General features: G+C 49.3%; 1 protein-coding gene across 1 annotated transcript; it reads left to right on the top strand.

The window, feature by feature from the left end:
• Positions 1-2977: 2977 nt before the first annotated feature.
• On the top strand, positions 2978-16023 carry PPT2 (palmitoyl-protein thioesterase 2). The gene is made up of 9 exons (XM_040405490.1): positions 2978-3697; positions 4795-4968; positions 5465-5621; positions 6678-6773; positions 9885-9992; positions 11010-11093; positions 11229-11313; positions 11400-11454; positions 14541-16023. The coding sequence occupies exons 1-9, from the start codon at positions 3683-3685 to the stop codon at positions 14682-14684; spliced, it is 918 nt and encodes a 305-aa protein (XP_040261424.1). The 5' UTR covers positions 2978-3682; the 3' UTR covers positions 14685-16023.
• The last annotated feature ends 342 nt before the right edge of the window (positions 16024-16365 follow it).

Below are 16365 nucleotides of genomic sequence, written 5' to 3'. Positions count from 1 at the left end.
ACCCTGTGTAGGTCGGCTGGAAGTGTGTGCCATGATGTGTAGTGCCCTTGTGAGAGTACTTGAATAAGTTTGCACGCCCTTATCTCTCACTCCAGGCACTCCGAACCGGTTACTTACTAGATGCCGCTCCCCTCTTCTGACTGCTTCACTACAGTCCCTGCAAAATATCTATTCCGGGGCATTTTTCCTTATAACTCTGCACTGTCCCTCTGTTGTTCCTCCTAGAAATGCATAACTGTCTGTTACCATTCCTCTTAGCAAAGGAACGTGTCCCTGAGTGGTCGGCACTGGTTGAGCAGTGTCCGACTGGGCAGGGACATGCCGCCAACTGGTAACACCAAGTTATCAATGTATTTGTACATTTCCAGGAGGACTAACAGAGCGTCAGCACAATGCAGAGTTATCCGAACAAAATGCTCAAGAATTGTCATTTCATAGGAAAAACAAGTATTTAAAAAAAAAAAAGACATATCAGGAGGGGACGGGTCCTCTTTAAATTGCTATTTCAGGCACAGTTCCATACATGCCGCAATATCACCATATAGTGCTAAACTGCCATATACAGATTACATAAAACCGCCACATATTACAATACTGCCATATACACACACACATCATAATGTCATATACACACTCCGCAATACCACTGTATAGTACTATACTGTTATATGGAGACTACATAATACCACCATATAGTGTTTGACTGCCATATACAGACTACATAAGACCACCATATAGTGCCATACTGCCATATACAGATTACATAAAACTTCCATATAGTGTCAAACTGCCATATACATAGCACATAATACCACTATATAGTAACATGCTGCCATATACAGACTCCATAATACCACTGTATAGTACCACAGTGTCATATGGAGACTACATAATACCACCATATAGTACCATACTGCCATATACAGGCTACATAAAACCATCATAATGCCAGACCATCATAAAGCCATATATAGATTACATAAAACTGCCATATACACACACACACACACACCATAATACCACTATATAGTAATATACTGTCACATACAGACTCCATAACACCACTGTATAGTAATGTACTGCCATATACAGACTCCATAACACCACTGTATAGTAATGTACTGCCATATACAGACTCAATAATACCACTGTATAGTGCCATACTGTCATATAGAGGCTACATAAAACTATCACATAGTGCCATACACAGCTTGCATACAGTGCCATCCTGCTACATATAGATTATATAATACCACTATATAGCGCCATAATGCCGTTTACAGACTGAATAACATCATATACTTTCATACCGCCATATAGTACCAAATAATACCATATAGTTCGCACACATTTCTTGGTTCCCATCCTTCAGAGGCCCTACTGGCACAAATATTACTGACATACTGACGCCATCGGTTGGGGTCTCTTATCCATATACCATCAATGTCTGCGATGGGAAATCCCTGGATAGAGGTTGTAGCACTGTTCATCCTAATCCTCCTGCTTCACCTGCCCTGCGGACGCACACACGGGTGCAGTGTGTGACCTCTATGACCTATATGACCCGTCATCTGCCCCTTCCCCATCATGGAGCCACGTATGAAGGCCCTGAGCTTTCATCCATCCGGCCCGGTCTCCATGGCAACCATCCGTAATTCCTGGGTACGTCCTCTCCCCCGTGTGTTGTCCTCCAGGCCGCTCTGTCTTCACCTCCCAGTGCTGAGGCGGCTGGTCCCCTCTGCAGGACAGTGATGGGTGGCTGACAGCGAGGGGTTAATGCTGGTTAGGGGTGAAGGCCGAGCCCCCCGTACGGCTTCATGCAGCCCCATAGGACATGGCGTCCGGTCATCAGTTATCTGACAGATCCAGACTATGACCACAAGTCGCTTTTATAGTCTACATGCTTTAGGGCTCATGCACACAAGCGTATTTTCTTTCCGCGTCCCTTCCGGGGTTTTTTTTTGCGGACCGTATGCAGAACCATTCGTTTCAATGGGTCTGCGAAAAAAACAGAAGCATTCCGTTTCCGTTCCACAAAATTCGCATTACGGACAAGAATAGGACTGTTCTATTAGGGGCCGGCTGTTCCGTTCCGCAAAATACGGAATGCACACGGACGTCATCCATATTTTTTACTGATCCGTTTTTTTTTGCAGACCGCAAAATACATACGGTCGTGTGCATGAGCCTTTAGAAGGAAGCGGTGTAATACCTTACATCACCTGCGGGGGCACTGTGGGGGAATTGAGCACTTGTCCTGTACAGTACAGCTCACTGTGGGGGTCCTTATTTCCAGGAGGAGGCCCCCTCTAACAAACAGGGATTGGCCACAGGACGAGGGCCCGATCCTTTCAGAGCGGTGGCCTGAGGTCAGTGAAACCGTTAGCTGGACGTCTGGCTCATGGCCTGATGTCCTGCAGATGCCTTTGTGTAGACACTGTTTGCCGCCCTAGGCTTGGGATTTGACATCCATCTACCGGAGTGATAAACCAAGGCCTCTCAGTTTACGGATTCCCTTTGTGTGTGGCAATAACTGGCGCGCCGGTGAACAGGAGGCATAGTACAATCCTCCCACACCACCTGATCACATTTTTGAGGTTTTACGGGACAGAATTTTTTTTGCTTAAAGGTCAATTTTTTAAGCCCCTCCCACAGATTGGAGCTAGGTGCTGAAAATTCGATCATTTGCAGATCTTGGCGACATGGGCTACTTATAACCTTGAACTTCTTGGTGTCTTAGTTTCAGTGTTGAGGAGGGAATGTCTGACACACTGAGGACTTATGTGACTGGCACAGTATGGGGGTATGGCTCCCTTCCCCCCACCATCTATGGAGTCTGCCCTGATAAATGTGGAATGGACCGCCCACCCTTATGCTACTACATGGAGCGGTTGCTAAGGACCGGTTACTAAGGAAGCCCTGCAGGCAGAAGACTGACGGTGGGCGGAAGTGACGCGATGCAAAGGGGCGTGGCCTACGCTGAGGAGCTGCTGACTGCAGTCAGTGTAAACAAGGGAGAGAAAGAGACAGCTGTCCAGGGAGAGACAGTCACTGACCATAGAGAGCAGAGACAGCACACCCATAACTGCAGCCAGGGGAATTCTGAGAGACTGCAGAGAGAGAGAGGGGGTTGGACACTACACAGAGAGAGAGAGAGAGAGAGAGCACTGCTGGGAACTCTATACAGAGGGACATTCATTATTAGAGAGAGTACAGAGGCTTAGAGACTGCTGGGAACTCTACACAGAGGGACATTCATTATTAGAGAGAGTACAGAGGCTTAGAGACTGCTGGGAATTATACCCAGGGGGACAGTCATTAATTATTAGAGAGACTACAGGGACTGGGGAAGAGACAGCGCTGCAGGGAGCAAGGGACTAAGAGAGTGCTCAAAATATACTGCTAGAGACAGCTATAGCGAGACACCCTAAACAGTAACCGCAAGGTGACAGATATGAGACAGCACAGGGGATAGAGTACAGCAAGGGGCTACGAGAGTGCTCTGCTGGAGAGAGAGAGACATCCTGGTGACAGATAAGAAACAAGTCTGAGAGTGCTGGGAAGAGTCCATGTGACGGCAAACAGAAGACATGTCGTACTAGGGGTCCAGGACCGGACACCAGAATGAGACAGCCGGAGTCAGTAGACTAGACCGAGAGACCGCACACATCCCAGGAAGAGAATGAGACGTCAGAGAGTAAGATGAGAGCGCCGCTGTCTGTCTGTAGATTTCCTATAGTTTCCCTGATTGTTCCCTTTTCTGGGACTCGCCGGCAGCCTCCGGGCATTGTGCGACTATTATCAGCGCCATTCATTCCATGTGAGAGGGGTTCACGTCCCTGCGGGGGGCTGTGTGGGGGCAGCGCGGCTTGTAGGACGCTTGTCAAATCTTCTCCTTCTTCTTCTTCTTTTTATTATTTTTTTGCATTATGTTTTTTCGATGCCTCCGAGAGCAGAAAACAGAACTTACGTAAATGAGTCATTAGCTGTATTACAGGTGGTTACAACGCTCCTCTGCAAAGAGTTAACCATGTGTTTTTTTGTATGCCAAGTAAGGGTTAATAGGTAGGTGACCCCCCACGCAGGTTGGTAGTCACGTATTCCCAGTTTTGGAGGGGGTCAGTTAGGCCCCTTTCACACGAGCGGATTAGGTCCGGAGGCGTTCAGTGAAACTCGCACCAAGTTCAGCGATTGCGTTCAGTTGTTCCGTTTTTTTTTTTCTTCATGTAAAGTAGTGGGTGAATCTGGGGACATGCGGAAGATTCACTGTGGGCAGGTAAGGGGTTAATGTCATGGCAGCTCACATATGGCGTGAGCAGGTATGACCTTTAGAGGGTCAACGCACAGACGGGACCCGTGGGGGAGACTTTGGCAAGTAATGGGTTAATAAGGTAATGTATTTCTGTGTGTATATATGTATAGCATGCAATGGGTTAACAAGGTAATGGGTACATGTGGAGGGGCGGGAGGGAGGTATTGACACATGGCAAGTAAAGGGTTACTTTACAGGACAGAGGAACAAGCCATGGCATGCAATGAGTTAATACCGCGCCAGGAGAGGGTTCTATATGTCTGTTCACCTGTGCAAATAAAGGGTTAAAATGTTAGTAATGGGTTAAAAGAGGCTATAGGGGGTGGGTGGGGGATGGATGGCACACGTCACTAGGAGATGCCCAGGTGCCCTTGTCACCAGCCATGTGTGCCGATGACTAACGTGCCTGCGGATCCATACGGGCACTGCCACTCACATGCAGGTCTTCAGCCGGGTCACACCTCCTCTCTGCTTGTTTATAGGGGACTTTAAACATGGCAGAAACATGCCGCCTGGCAGTGCCAACACTCTTCTTCTTTGTGCCCCTCCTGCTGTGGTTGGCGGACCCCACGCACGGATACAAGCCGGTTATCTTAGTTCATGGCCTTTTTGACAGTTCTGCCAACTTCAAATATCTGGTGGAGTTCATCAACAAGGTAAGAGGAGGGCAGTGCCAGGAACCTGCTGGGTTTTTAAGGGGCATGGAGATTATATCGTATGTGTGTGGTGTGAACAGGAATGGCGCCATGTGGGAAGGGAAGCTGGTACAGCTGGTGTTTTGCGAGATGGGAGGCTGGTACCAGAGGTGGCCTGTGAGGGGCAGGCTGGCACAACTGGTGTTCTGTGAAAGGAGAGGCTGGCATAGCTGGATTGCTGTGAGAGAGTACGCTATCAAGGCTGGAGTGCTGTGAGAGGGGATGCTGGCATGGCTGGCTGGAGTGCTGGCATAGCTGTGAGAGAGAAGGCTGGCACATCTAATGCACCCATGAGTTGTGGTCTGTATGAGGACCAGGGCTCCCTTGGCATGTATGGAGATAGGGGCTGGGCAGAGCTCTGCATATCCGAGGCTGGTGCCCAGGGTGAAGTATTTGTGCGCTCCTGGCAGTTACTTCATGTTGGGTGATGCCTCAGTAACGTTTTCCTCCTCACCAGTCTCACCCGGGCACCAATATCTCCGTGCTGGACTTGTTTGACCACAGGGCGAGTCTGCAGCCCCTCTGGAAACAAGTGATGGGATTCCGGGAGGCCATCTACCCCATAATGCAGAATGCGGGAAAGGACGGCGTGCACCTGCTGTGCTATTCACAAGGTGAGGACTACTCTACCCAGCATCCTCCTCATTCCCCAGTGATGGCTGCTCCTTCTCAGTGGATATTCATGAGCTGCAGCCTGCACTGAGGTTCGCCTGTATTGTGCATGAGCCGTGCCATCCTCCATTCACTGGACTGTTGTGCCATCTAGTATTGGGCATCAGCACAATCTGTGAGGGACTACTACTCCCATCTGTGTCCCACGTCAGGAAGCAGCGTTAAGTGATGGTCGTGGACTACCACTGAAATGGTAACTTAAAGGCTCTCTGCCCCTAGTGCCCTAGAAATGCCAAGCACCCTGGCATTGTTCAGTAGCAGGCACATACAGTGTGTTAGTGGATAGAGCGCACGCAGCTTTACCCCCTGTGAAATTATTGTATAGACAGACCCTCTAAATCGGGGATGCCCAACCTGCACCCCACCAGCCTACAGCTATCTGGGCATGTTGGGAATTGTAGTTTTGCAACAGCTGGAGGGCATCAGAACTACAACTCCCAGTCAGAGGTGATTGATGCTTTCAGACCGATCCTGCAATAACTATAAAGTGTGATTACTGTCCAGTCACATGACCCGTCATGTTGTTTTCCTCTCCTCTGATTGGCTCATTCGCCCCCGGGGCTGACTCCCATTTGAAGGAATTTTTCCTGTTTGCATCTCACGTGGCGCGGACATCCAGTTCTTCAGGGTAATCTAATTCCTGAGGTCAGAGTCATCTGACAAGACAATTGGAGACGCCTTAAGACTCCATAACTCCACTGCGTGCACAGCCCTGACGTCAGGGAAATAGGCATCGCCTTAAAGGGCCGGTTACGTCCTAGGTGGTGGGCAAGGCGACGCCTGCTCAGCTGCCTACCCCGATCCTCCTACTGGATCCCACAGACTGTCCCATGATCACTGATCCCACTGTCCGGTGCTGAAGCAGAAGAGATTACAGCCCATCCAATCCTGTTCTTACCCCCTGAGATAAGTGGTGCCAAGGGGCATCTGCCAGCCGCTTCATAAATATTAGCATTTTCTAAGTAGAGCTTCATCCATATATTCTTTGTCTCTTTCAGGAGGACTGATCTGTCGGGGGCTCTTGGAGACGATACCAGACCACAACGTGGACACCTTCATCTCGTTGTCTTCTCCTCAGATGGGACAGTATGGAGGTGAGAAAGATGACTGGTCGGACATAATGTGCCCGCTCTTGATTGCTCACGTGCCTGTCCCTGGCATACGGTATGGTCGCCATTTGTATTATAGAGCATGGTAGGAAAATGTCAGGAAGAGATTTGGGAACATTTTCTAGAAGTGGATGCTTAACCTCTTAGTGACCACTCGTATGCTTTAGCCTTTTTACAGCTGCCTGGGTCTCACGCTCCTGCTCTAACAGCCCAGATCAGCAGGAGCGCCGATCTGGGCTGTTTAAAGGGGTTTTCCGAAGTGTTAATATTGATGACCTATCCTCTGAATAGGTCATCAGTATCTGGTCATTGGTGGTCTGACACCCGGGACCCCTGCCGATCAGCCGGCTGAGAAGGCACCAGCGCTCACAGTAGCCACGGCCCTCTCTCAGCTTTTCCTAGGCCAGTGACAACAAGTTCCTCGGTCACGTGGCCTAGGAGAAGCTCGGCCCCATAGAAGTGAATGGGGTTGAGCTGTGATGCCAAGCGCAGCCACGGTACAATGTGCGGCGCTGTGCTCGGTGAGCTGAGAGAAGGCCGCGGCGCTCGCCGGACAAACGGCTGATCGGCGGGAGTCCCAGATGTCAGACTCCGGCTGATCCAAGGGAAAGGCCATCAGTATTAAAATCTCAGAAAAACATTTTAACCCCTTACATGCCGCGAGAGATGGTGCCCACCGCATGTAAGCTGTTACAGAGGTTGTCATATCATTTCTCCCATATGGTGAACGCTGTGAAAAATAAGCAAAAATAAAAAAAATGCCAGAATTGCTGCTTTTTGCTTAGTCATCACAAAAAAATTGAATAAAAAGCAATCAAAAAGTGTTATTTACCCCAAAATGATACCAAGTCATCCCACAAAAATCAAGCCCTCAAGCAGCTCTGTAGAAAGAAAAATGAAAAAGTGGAATACGGCGATGCAAAAACATTTACTTTGTAAGTAGTAAAATATATAAAAAACTCTATGTATTTGGTATCGCTGTAATCGTACTGACCCAGGAATGTCCCAGAAGTGAACGGAGACCAAGCTGCTCATCCATACACCGCTACGGGACTTCCGGAAATGGCAGAGGACGACTCTTTCCGGAAGTCCAATATCAGTGAATAGAGAGGACACCCCTGAGATCAGGGAAGGCGATCCGTACTAGTAATAGGCCTGAGCCTGTACAAGGCTTCCATGCCGATTAGGGTCCATTCACACGTCCGTTGTTCTGGGTCCGCATCCGTCCCGAAATTTTGGGGGACAGGTACGGACCCGTTCATTTCAATTGGGCCGCAAAAGATGCGGACAGCACACCGTGTGCCGCCCGCATCCGTACTTCCGTTCCGTGGCCCTGCAAAAAAATATAAAGCAAGTCCTATTCTTGTCTGCAGCCACGGACAAGAATAGGCATTTCTATCATAGGGCCGGCCATGTGCGGTCCGCAAAACACTATCAGACGTGTGAATGGACCCTTACTAGTATATTCCAATGCTGGCCTGCAGGTGGCAGAACTGCATTGGAGTATACGGAATCCTAAACTCTGCAATGGATAGAAATCCATTACGAAATACAAGTGGAAATCTAAGGATTGCATGTTCTAGTCATCTAGGGAGACTGAAAGTATAAGTTCAGTCCAACTCCGCACCGTAGCAGTGAATGGAGCTGAGGGCGATACCAAGTACAACCGCTATACAATGTACGACACTGTGCTTGGTGAGCCGAGAGAAGGCCGTGATGCTACTGCGAGGGCCATTGTCTTATCAAACAGCTCATCGACAGGGGTCCTGGGTGTCGGACCCTCACCCATCAGATACTGATGACCTATCCATCAGTTAAAAAATCTCGGAAAACCCCTTTAAGTGGACACTCCAGGCAAACTGATTGAGCATGTGATGCCTTGTGCGGGGCCTGAGGGGGCGGAGCATGACACAGTGACACACATGGAGACCAACCTTATTATGTAACCTCTGGACGCTACAACTTCTTGGGATTGCTGGCCATTAGGGGGCACTATAACATAGTTTGGGCAGTCTTCTCTGCTTGCTCCACAGAGGGGTGTACCATTGCCAGGATATCCTGGGGCATTTAAAGGGGTTGTCTGACCCCCTCAATTATGGTCTGGAATGTGTTTACCATAAAGAGAAGAAGACAATCCCTTCTTTCATGCAGCTCCATTACTTCGCCCATGGTTCCCTCTCCTCCACAGGGGGGGACCACAAGATTGACGCTCCATCTGTCGTCACGTGGACTGCTGCAAACATTCACTGGCTTCAGCGGTGACATGTCCCCAAGTGGCGCCAGTGAGTGGCTGCAGCGGTGCATATGACGATGGACAGGATGTCACAGTTCCGTCCTTTAAGCCCTGTCCCCAGGCCACCTCACCTCCTTGACCTCCCTGACGCCCAGTAAGCTCCCTTAAACTTCCTATGTACAAGCCTGACCCCTTCTAACTTTTTCCCAGAAACAGCTGTCACCTGTGGGCTGTGTATGTGCAGATGTGGCCGTTGCGGTACCAGACGTGGCCCAGGCGGTACCAGCCGTGGACGGTGCGGTACCAGCCGTGGACGGTGCGGTACCAGACATGGCCCGGGCGGTACCAGCCGTGGCCGGTGCAGAAGAGTGGCTCTTTTTTGTTTTTTAGCCCTCTCTTTTTCTCTCTAATCTGAAGAGTTCAGGGGGCAGGTAAGACACAAGAACGCTCCCCAGTAATGATGCAGAACGGTTCTGCAGATATTTTCCATCTCGTTGACGAGTCTCTAATGGATCGCTGCTCCTAATAGCCATTATATTTTGGGGAATGGAAGGGAGTGTCAACTTCTCAGACATGAAGAGGACTGTACAGGAATCTATGGAAGAAATGCATTATTAATATCATATTCTACCCATAATCGGTACACCGCACCGGGCTCAGGTTACAGCAGAAGATGTCTGACAGTTCCTTAAAGGGAAAGCCTATTAACCCATGATGTTCTGCTATGTCAGAGAGACATGTTCAGACGATCACTTGTAGGCGGATTTCCCCTTTAAATTATTGGCGTGTGCACCGAGCATAATGAAATCCATCCAGTTATCATGTATGTCATGTGCCATAACAGACTGTGTTTTCTGTTCCAGACACGGATTATCTGCGCTATCTGTTCCCCACATATGTGAAAGCCAATCTGTACAGGTTCTGCTACACGCAGTTCGGTCAGAGCATCTCCATCTGCAATTTCTGGAACGGTGAGATATCGGCCTGCGAGGGTATGGGAGCCATCTGCGGCATTGTTAATATACACCCTGACCCCCTCTGGATATTGTTTTCAGCTATCCACTAGGGGGCGCTCTATCAGGAGGTAATTGGATGGAGGTCCATTTTTAAAGGGGCTTTTCTGAGACGTTAAAGGGATTCTGTCATGACATTTGAGGCCTATAACCTAAACATATGGCCAGGTCCGTACTAATAACCTGAATCCGAAACGGTCCTTATTAAATCTGCCTGTGGCTCTATTAGCACATAAAACTGTTTTTTATAACCTGTCATTCACCTACCTAATGTGCCCAAGGGGACGTCGCTTCATAAAGGGGGTGCCCGGCTGCACCCATCTACGTCTGGTGCCCAGCGCCGTCTTTCCAGTTGAAATCGCCGCCTTCCTCATCTCAGCGCCGCCTCCGTAATTGTCCGGTCCCTCTGCCAGATCCCGCGCGTGCGCACTAGGCATAACCTGAGGGACCGGACGATTGCGGAGGCAGCGCTGAGATGAGGAAGGCGGCGATTTCAACTGGAAAGGCGGCGCTGGGCACCAGACGTAGATGGGTGCAGCCGGGCACCCTGTATGAAGCAACGTCCCCTTGGGCACCTTAGGTAGGTGAATAACAGGTTATAAAAAACTGTTTTATGTGCTAATAGAGCCACAGGCAGATTTAATAAGGACAGTTTCGGATTCAGGTTATTAGTACGGACCTGGCCATATGTTTAGGTTATAGGCCTCAAATGTCATGACAGAATCCCTTTAATACTGATGACCTATCCTCTGGATAGGTTGTCAGTATCTAATAGGTGGGGGTCTGACATCCAACCCCTGCTGATCAGCTGTTTGAGAAGGCACTGGCACTCGCAGTAGAGCTATAGCCTTCTCTCAGTACCAGACGTGGCCAGGTGTCGGACCCCCACCGATCCACTGATGACTTGTCCAGACAATAGGTCATCAGTATTAAAATCTCAGCAAACCCTTTTAATGAAGGTTTTTCTCTTTTCAGATCCACATCACCACGACATGTACATCAATAGCAGCGACTTCTTAGCGCCTATAAACTCGGAGCGACCAGAACTGAACACAACAGGTAACGGGCGTGTAATATGGTACATAACTGCCAGTCTGTAGGATGGCGGAGAAAATGCCGCCCCCTTGGTGGTAATCCTGTGTATATGTGATATGTCCATACAAAAATTAATTCTCACTCCTCCCTCCCCCGCAGAATGGAAGAAAAACTTCCTGCGTCTACGCAAGTTGGTCCTTATTGGCGGTCCCAGTGATGGCGTCATCACCCCCTGGGAGTCCAGGTACAGAGATCCTGCTCCGCGGTGTCAGTGAATCCATAATGGTACATGCAGCATCATATCATGGTGTCACTTTTTGTCTTTTTCAGCCACTTTGGATTCTATGACGAGAACGAGACGGTTGTAGAATTGCAACAGCAGCAGGTTTGTACGTCCGATAGGTCCCTTCCTTAAGGGGGTGTCCTCCCATCTGAGATATTTATGGCATATCGATCAGATTTCTGAAAGGTTGGACCCGCTACTAACTCAAGAATGTCCCAGAAGTGAACGGAGACCAAGCTGCTCATCCATACACCGCTACGGGACTTTCGGAAATAGCAGAGGACGGCTCTTTTCGGAAGTCCAATATCAGTGAATAGAGAGGACACCCCTGAGATCAGGGAAGGCGATCCGTACTAGTAATAGGCCTGAGCCTGTACACGGCTTCCATGCCGATTAGGGTCCATTCACACGTCCGTTGTTCTGGGTCCGCAAACCATTCCGTAATTTTGGGGAACGAGTGTGGACCCATTAATTTCAATGGGGCCGCAAAAGTTGTTGACAGCACATCGTGTGCCGCCCACATCCGTAGTTCCGTTCCGCGGCCTTGCAAAAAAATATAGAGCAAGTCCTATTCTTGTCTGCAGCCACGGACAAGAATAGGCATTTCTATCATAGGGCCGGCCATGTGCGGTCCGCAAAACACTTACGGACGTGTGAATGGACCCTTACTAGTATATTCCAATGCTGGCCTGCAGGTGGCAGAACTGCATTGGAGTATACGGAATCCTAAACTCTGCAATGGATAGAAATCCATTACAAAATACACTGCTCAAAAAAATAAAGGGAACACTTAAACAACACAATGTAACTCCAAGTCAATCACACTTCTGTGAAATCAAACTGTCCACTTAGGAAGCAACACTGAGTGACAATCAATTTCACATGCTGTTGTGCAAATGGGATAGACAACAGGTGGAAATTATAGGCAATTAGCAAGACACCCCCAATAAAGGAGTGGTTCTGCAGGTGGTGACCACAGAACACTTCTCAGTTCCTATGCTTCCTGGCTGATGTTTTGGTCACTTTTGAATGCTGGCGGTGCTTTCACTCTAGTGGTAGCATGAGACGGAGTCTACAACCCACACAAGTGGCTCAGGTAGTGCAGCTTATCCAGGATGGCACATCAATGCGAGCTGTGGCAAGAAGGTTTGCTGTGTCTGTCAGCGTAGTGTCCAGAGCATGGAGGCGCTAGCAGGAGACAGGCCAGTACATCAGGAGACGTGGAGGAGGCCGTAGGAGGGCAACAACCCAGCAGCAGGACCGCTACCTCCTCCTTTGTGCAAGGAGGAGCACTGCCAGAGCCCTGCAAAATGACCTCCAGCAGGCCACAAATGTGCATGTGTCTGCTCAAACGGTCAGGAACAGACTCCATGAGGGCCCAACGTCCACAGGTGGGGGTGTGCTTACAGCCCAACACCGTGCAGGACGTTTGGCATTTGCCAGAGAACACCAAGATTGGCAAATTCGCCACTGGCGCCCTGTGCTCTTCACAGATGAAAGCAGGTTCACACTGAGCACATGTGACAGAGTCTGGAGACGCCGTGGAGAACGTTCTGCTGCCTGCAACATCCTCCAGCATGACCGGTTTGGCATTGGGTCAGTAATAGTGTGGGGTGGCATTTCTTTGGAGGGCCGCACAGCCCTCCATGGGCTCGCCAGAGGTAGCCTGACTGCCATTAGGTACCGAGATGAGATGCTCAGACCCCTTGTGAGACCATATGCTGGTGCGGTTGGCCCTGGGTTCCTCCTAATGCAAGACAATGCTAGATCTCATGTGGCTGGAGTGTGTCAGCAGTTCCTGCAAGACGAAGGCATTGATGCTATGGACTGGCCCGCCCGTTCCCCAGACCTGAATCCAATTGAGCACATCTGGGACATCATGTCTCGCTCTATCCACCAACGTCACGTTGCACCACAGACTGTCCAGGAGTTGGCAGATGCTTTACACTGGGTTCACACCTGAGCGTTCTGAAAGGAGCGCTCTGTATGCGCGATTGTACGGGCGTTTACAATCGCGCATACAGAGACAAGCGAACACACATTGTCGCGCGTTCCCGAAAGTCTATGTACGGGAACGCGCGACAAAACGCCCCAAAGAAGCTCAAGTACTTGTTTGAGCGTCGGGCGTTTTACAGCGCGATCGTACGCGCTGTAAAACGCCCAGGTGAGAACCATACCCATAGGGAAGCATTGGTTTCTCTTTGTTGTGCGTTTTACAGCGCGTAGGAACGTGCTGTAAAACGCTTAGGTGTGAACTGGGTGTTAGTCCAGGTCTGGGAGGAGATCCCTCAGGAGACCGTCCGCCACCTCATCAGGAGCATGCACAGGCGTTGTAGGGAGGTCATACAGGCACGTGGAGGCCACACACACTACTGAGCCTCATTCTGACTTGTTTTAAGGACATTACATCAAAGTTGGATCAGCCTGTAGTGTGTTTTTCCACTTTAATTTTGAGGGTGACTCCAAATCCAGACCTCCATGGGTTAAAAAATTTGATTTCCATTTTTGTGTGATTTTGTTGTCAGCACATTCAACTATGTAAAGAACAAAGTATTTCAGAAGAATATTTAATCAATTCAGATCTAGGATGTGTTATTTTTGTGTTCCCTTTATTTTTTTGAGCAGTGTACAAGTGGAAATCTAAGGATTGCATGTTCAAATGTGGTATCGCTGTAATAGTACTGACCCGGAGAATGAAGGGCACAGGTCAGTTTTACCACATAGGGAACACCGTAAAAACAAAAATGGAAAATCCCAAGTTCCTGAAAGGGTTAAAGATGCTTTATTCTGTAATTTAGACATACTTGGTTTTGCCTTCTATAAAACGAGCCATTATCTTTCCTGCACAGTCACAGGACCGCCTGTCCTCATGACCGGTCAGACACTTCTCCCCTTGTTCCAGTTTTATGTGAATAAATCCCAATCCTTATATAACGAACCGCTCTGCAGCTTTCTGACACTAAAATGCTTCACCATTGGCCATATCTCTGCTTTCTGTCAGTGAATGAAAACATTTGTAACCCGCAAACCCGTCCTGTGTGTTGCTGTAAAGCCGCCTGTTGGAGCAGTTTTCGGCTGCTGTGCCTGACACACTGTAACGAGCCTCTGGACAGGACGAGGTCGCCTCTTGCTGTTAGGGGTCCTCTTTTATATAATCCTCCTCCCTTATAACGTCTTGTACCTCTCAGGTCTACCAGGACGACACTTTCGGTCTCCGAACATTGGATAAGAGAGGCGCCATCGCTGTGTACTCTGTCCCGGACGTCGTTCACACCATGTGGCACTCCAACGAGACCGTCTTCAAGGAATGCATCGAGAAGTGGCTCACTTAATGTCGCTGCGCTGAGGGGTTCCGTTACACTTCGCAGACTGACCCGGACTCGTGACACCTCCTGTCCGCCGCAGTCCTCCCCTGCCTTACTCCACCCCAGGCCTCTCATGAACTATAGGCCATCGGCCTCCATTATGTAGGGTACCGTTATACCCCCCTAAACCTGACTTTTCGGAAGGTAGAATGCTGTTTTCTGTTTGTACCCTTTTCTAATAATGGAAAATTTAATTTTGGGAAAACATTTGCACAACAGGGAGGGTGAAGTCCAAACAGGGATCCTCTACCTCTGCACCTCCAACCCACTGCTGTCACATTATGGGCTAACAGGGTGCTTCTTATGGTACTTTCATGGCAGCGTCTGCTCACCCCCTGGACTTTGGGGTGTTTATGGTACACCATACTTGGCGCTTACATACTGTAGAGGTAGGTAGACAGTCTGTTCCCATTGCTCCAGTGTGTATAAGATCGGGTAGCTTCGCGATCGGAGCTCTGCCGTTTCGCGTATGCAGCCCCGGCTTAGAGGGGTCGGATGCGATGGCGTAAAAACACATAACTTCAGGATCGGATTACACAGAGACGCATAGCTTTGCGTAGGAGCTGTATACACAGAACTAAAGGGAACTAAACAACCGGCATGCTGTTAATGGAGCTGGGGTTTAGGTTCCCATACCTGCCCATAGGAAACCAGCCTGTCCATGCAAAGTATAGTAAACGAAGAGTCCAGGACTCCTCTGGGTGCCCAGTGAAGTGAGGTGAACCATCCTATGCTGCCAATGCGCCTAATGCCTCTGAAGAAGAGTCCTGGTCTTAGGGACCCTCAACCCCATTTGCTTAACGAAGTGGCTCCAAACCGAGAGACAGGTGCCCTTTAAATCAAGACTGATGGTAGATGCGCCGGGGGATTAGGTGGACGGGTCGCAGACATGCCCGCAGGGGATGCTCGGGCAACCTGCAGCGCTGCCTCCTCCGCAGTATGTAAGTAGGTGAACGGGAGCTGAGATATTCATGTGTTTGCTGCAAAAAAAAAAAGCCGTCATCAATGCAATGTCCCCTCCGCTCAATGGACGTTGGGGGCAGCAATTTTTTTTATACCTTTCTTAAAAAGTTCAGTCAGGTTCGTGCTTTCACAAGACTGGACCGGGAAGCTCAGGACGCGGGTTATTGATGTATTTCTAATCCTTGAAGACGGCGCACCGAAGGCACAAGAGCTGACACTCCGGGACATGTGTCAGCCAGGATACGTCAGGGAGTTTACTGCCCAGTTAGACTTGTAATAAATGTGTTTTTTCTGCTTTTTTTATGGCTGTTTGTTGTGTTCAATAAAACATTTCTGCAATGAACTGGTCTCGGAGGGTTATATGGCGTGAGCAGCATTTATCACCGTCTGCCCGCTGATCACATCCTGTGTATGGATGCAGAAGGGACACGCGGTTCAAGCCTCACCCGTTTTATATGATCCAGACACAGCGCCACCTTCATCCACAGGCTGCGTCTGGTACTGCAGCTCATCGAGGTTGAGTTGCACTACCAGGCTCGGCCTGTGGATGAAAGTGGCGCTGTTTACATTGGAAAAGGTAGACCCATCTATTGGGGTCTGAATATTGGCGTGCTGTGGATTTCCACTGCAAATTTTAAACCTTCTGTTCACAGACAGAAAGGTGACAACGCCTGTGGGAACAATA

This window comes from Bufo bufo, chromosome 8 (assembly GCF_905171765.1).
Source record: "Bufo bufo chromosome 8, aBufBuf1.1, whole genome shotgun sequence".
NCBI lineage: Eukaryota > Metazoa > Chordata > Amphibia > Anura > Bufonidae > Bufo > Bufo bufo.
The sequence above is the reverse complement of the archived record's forward strand: the minus strand, read 5'-3'. Positions and strand labels throughout refer to the sequence as shown.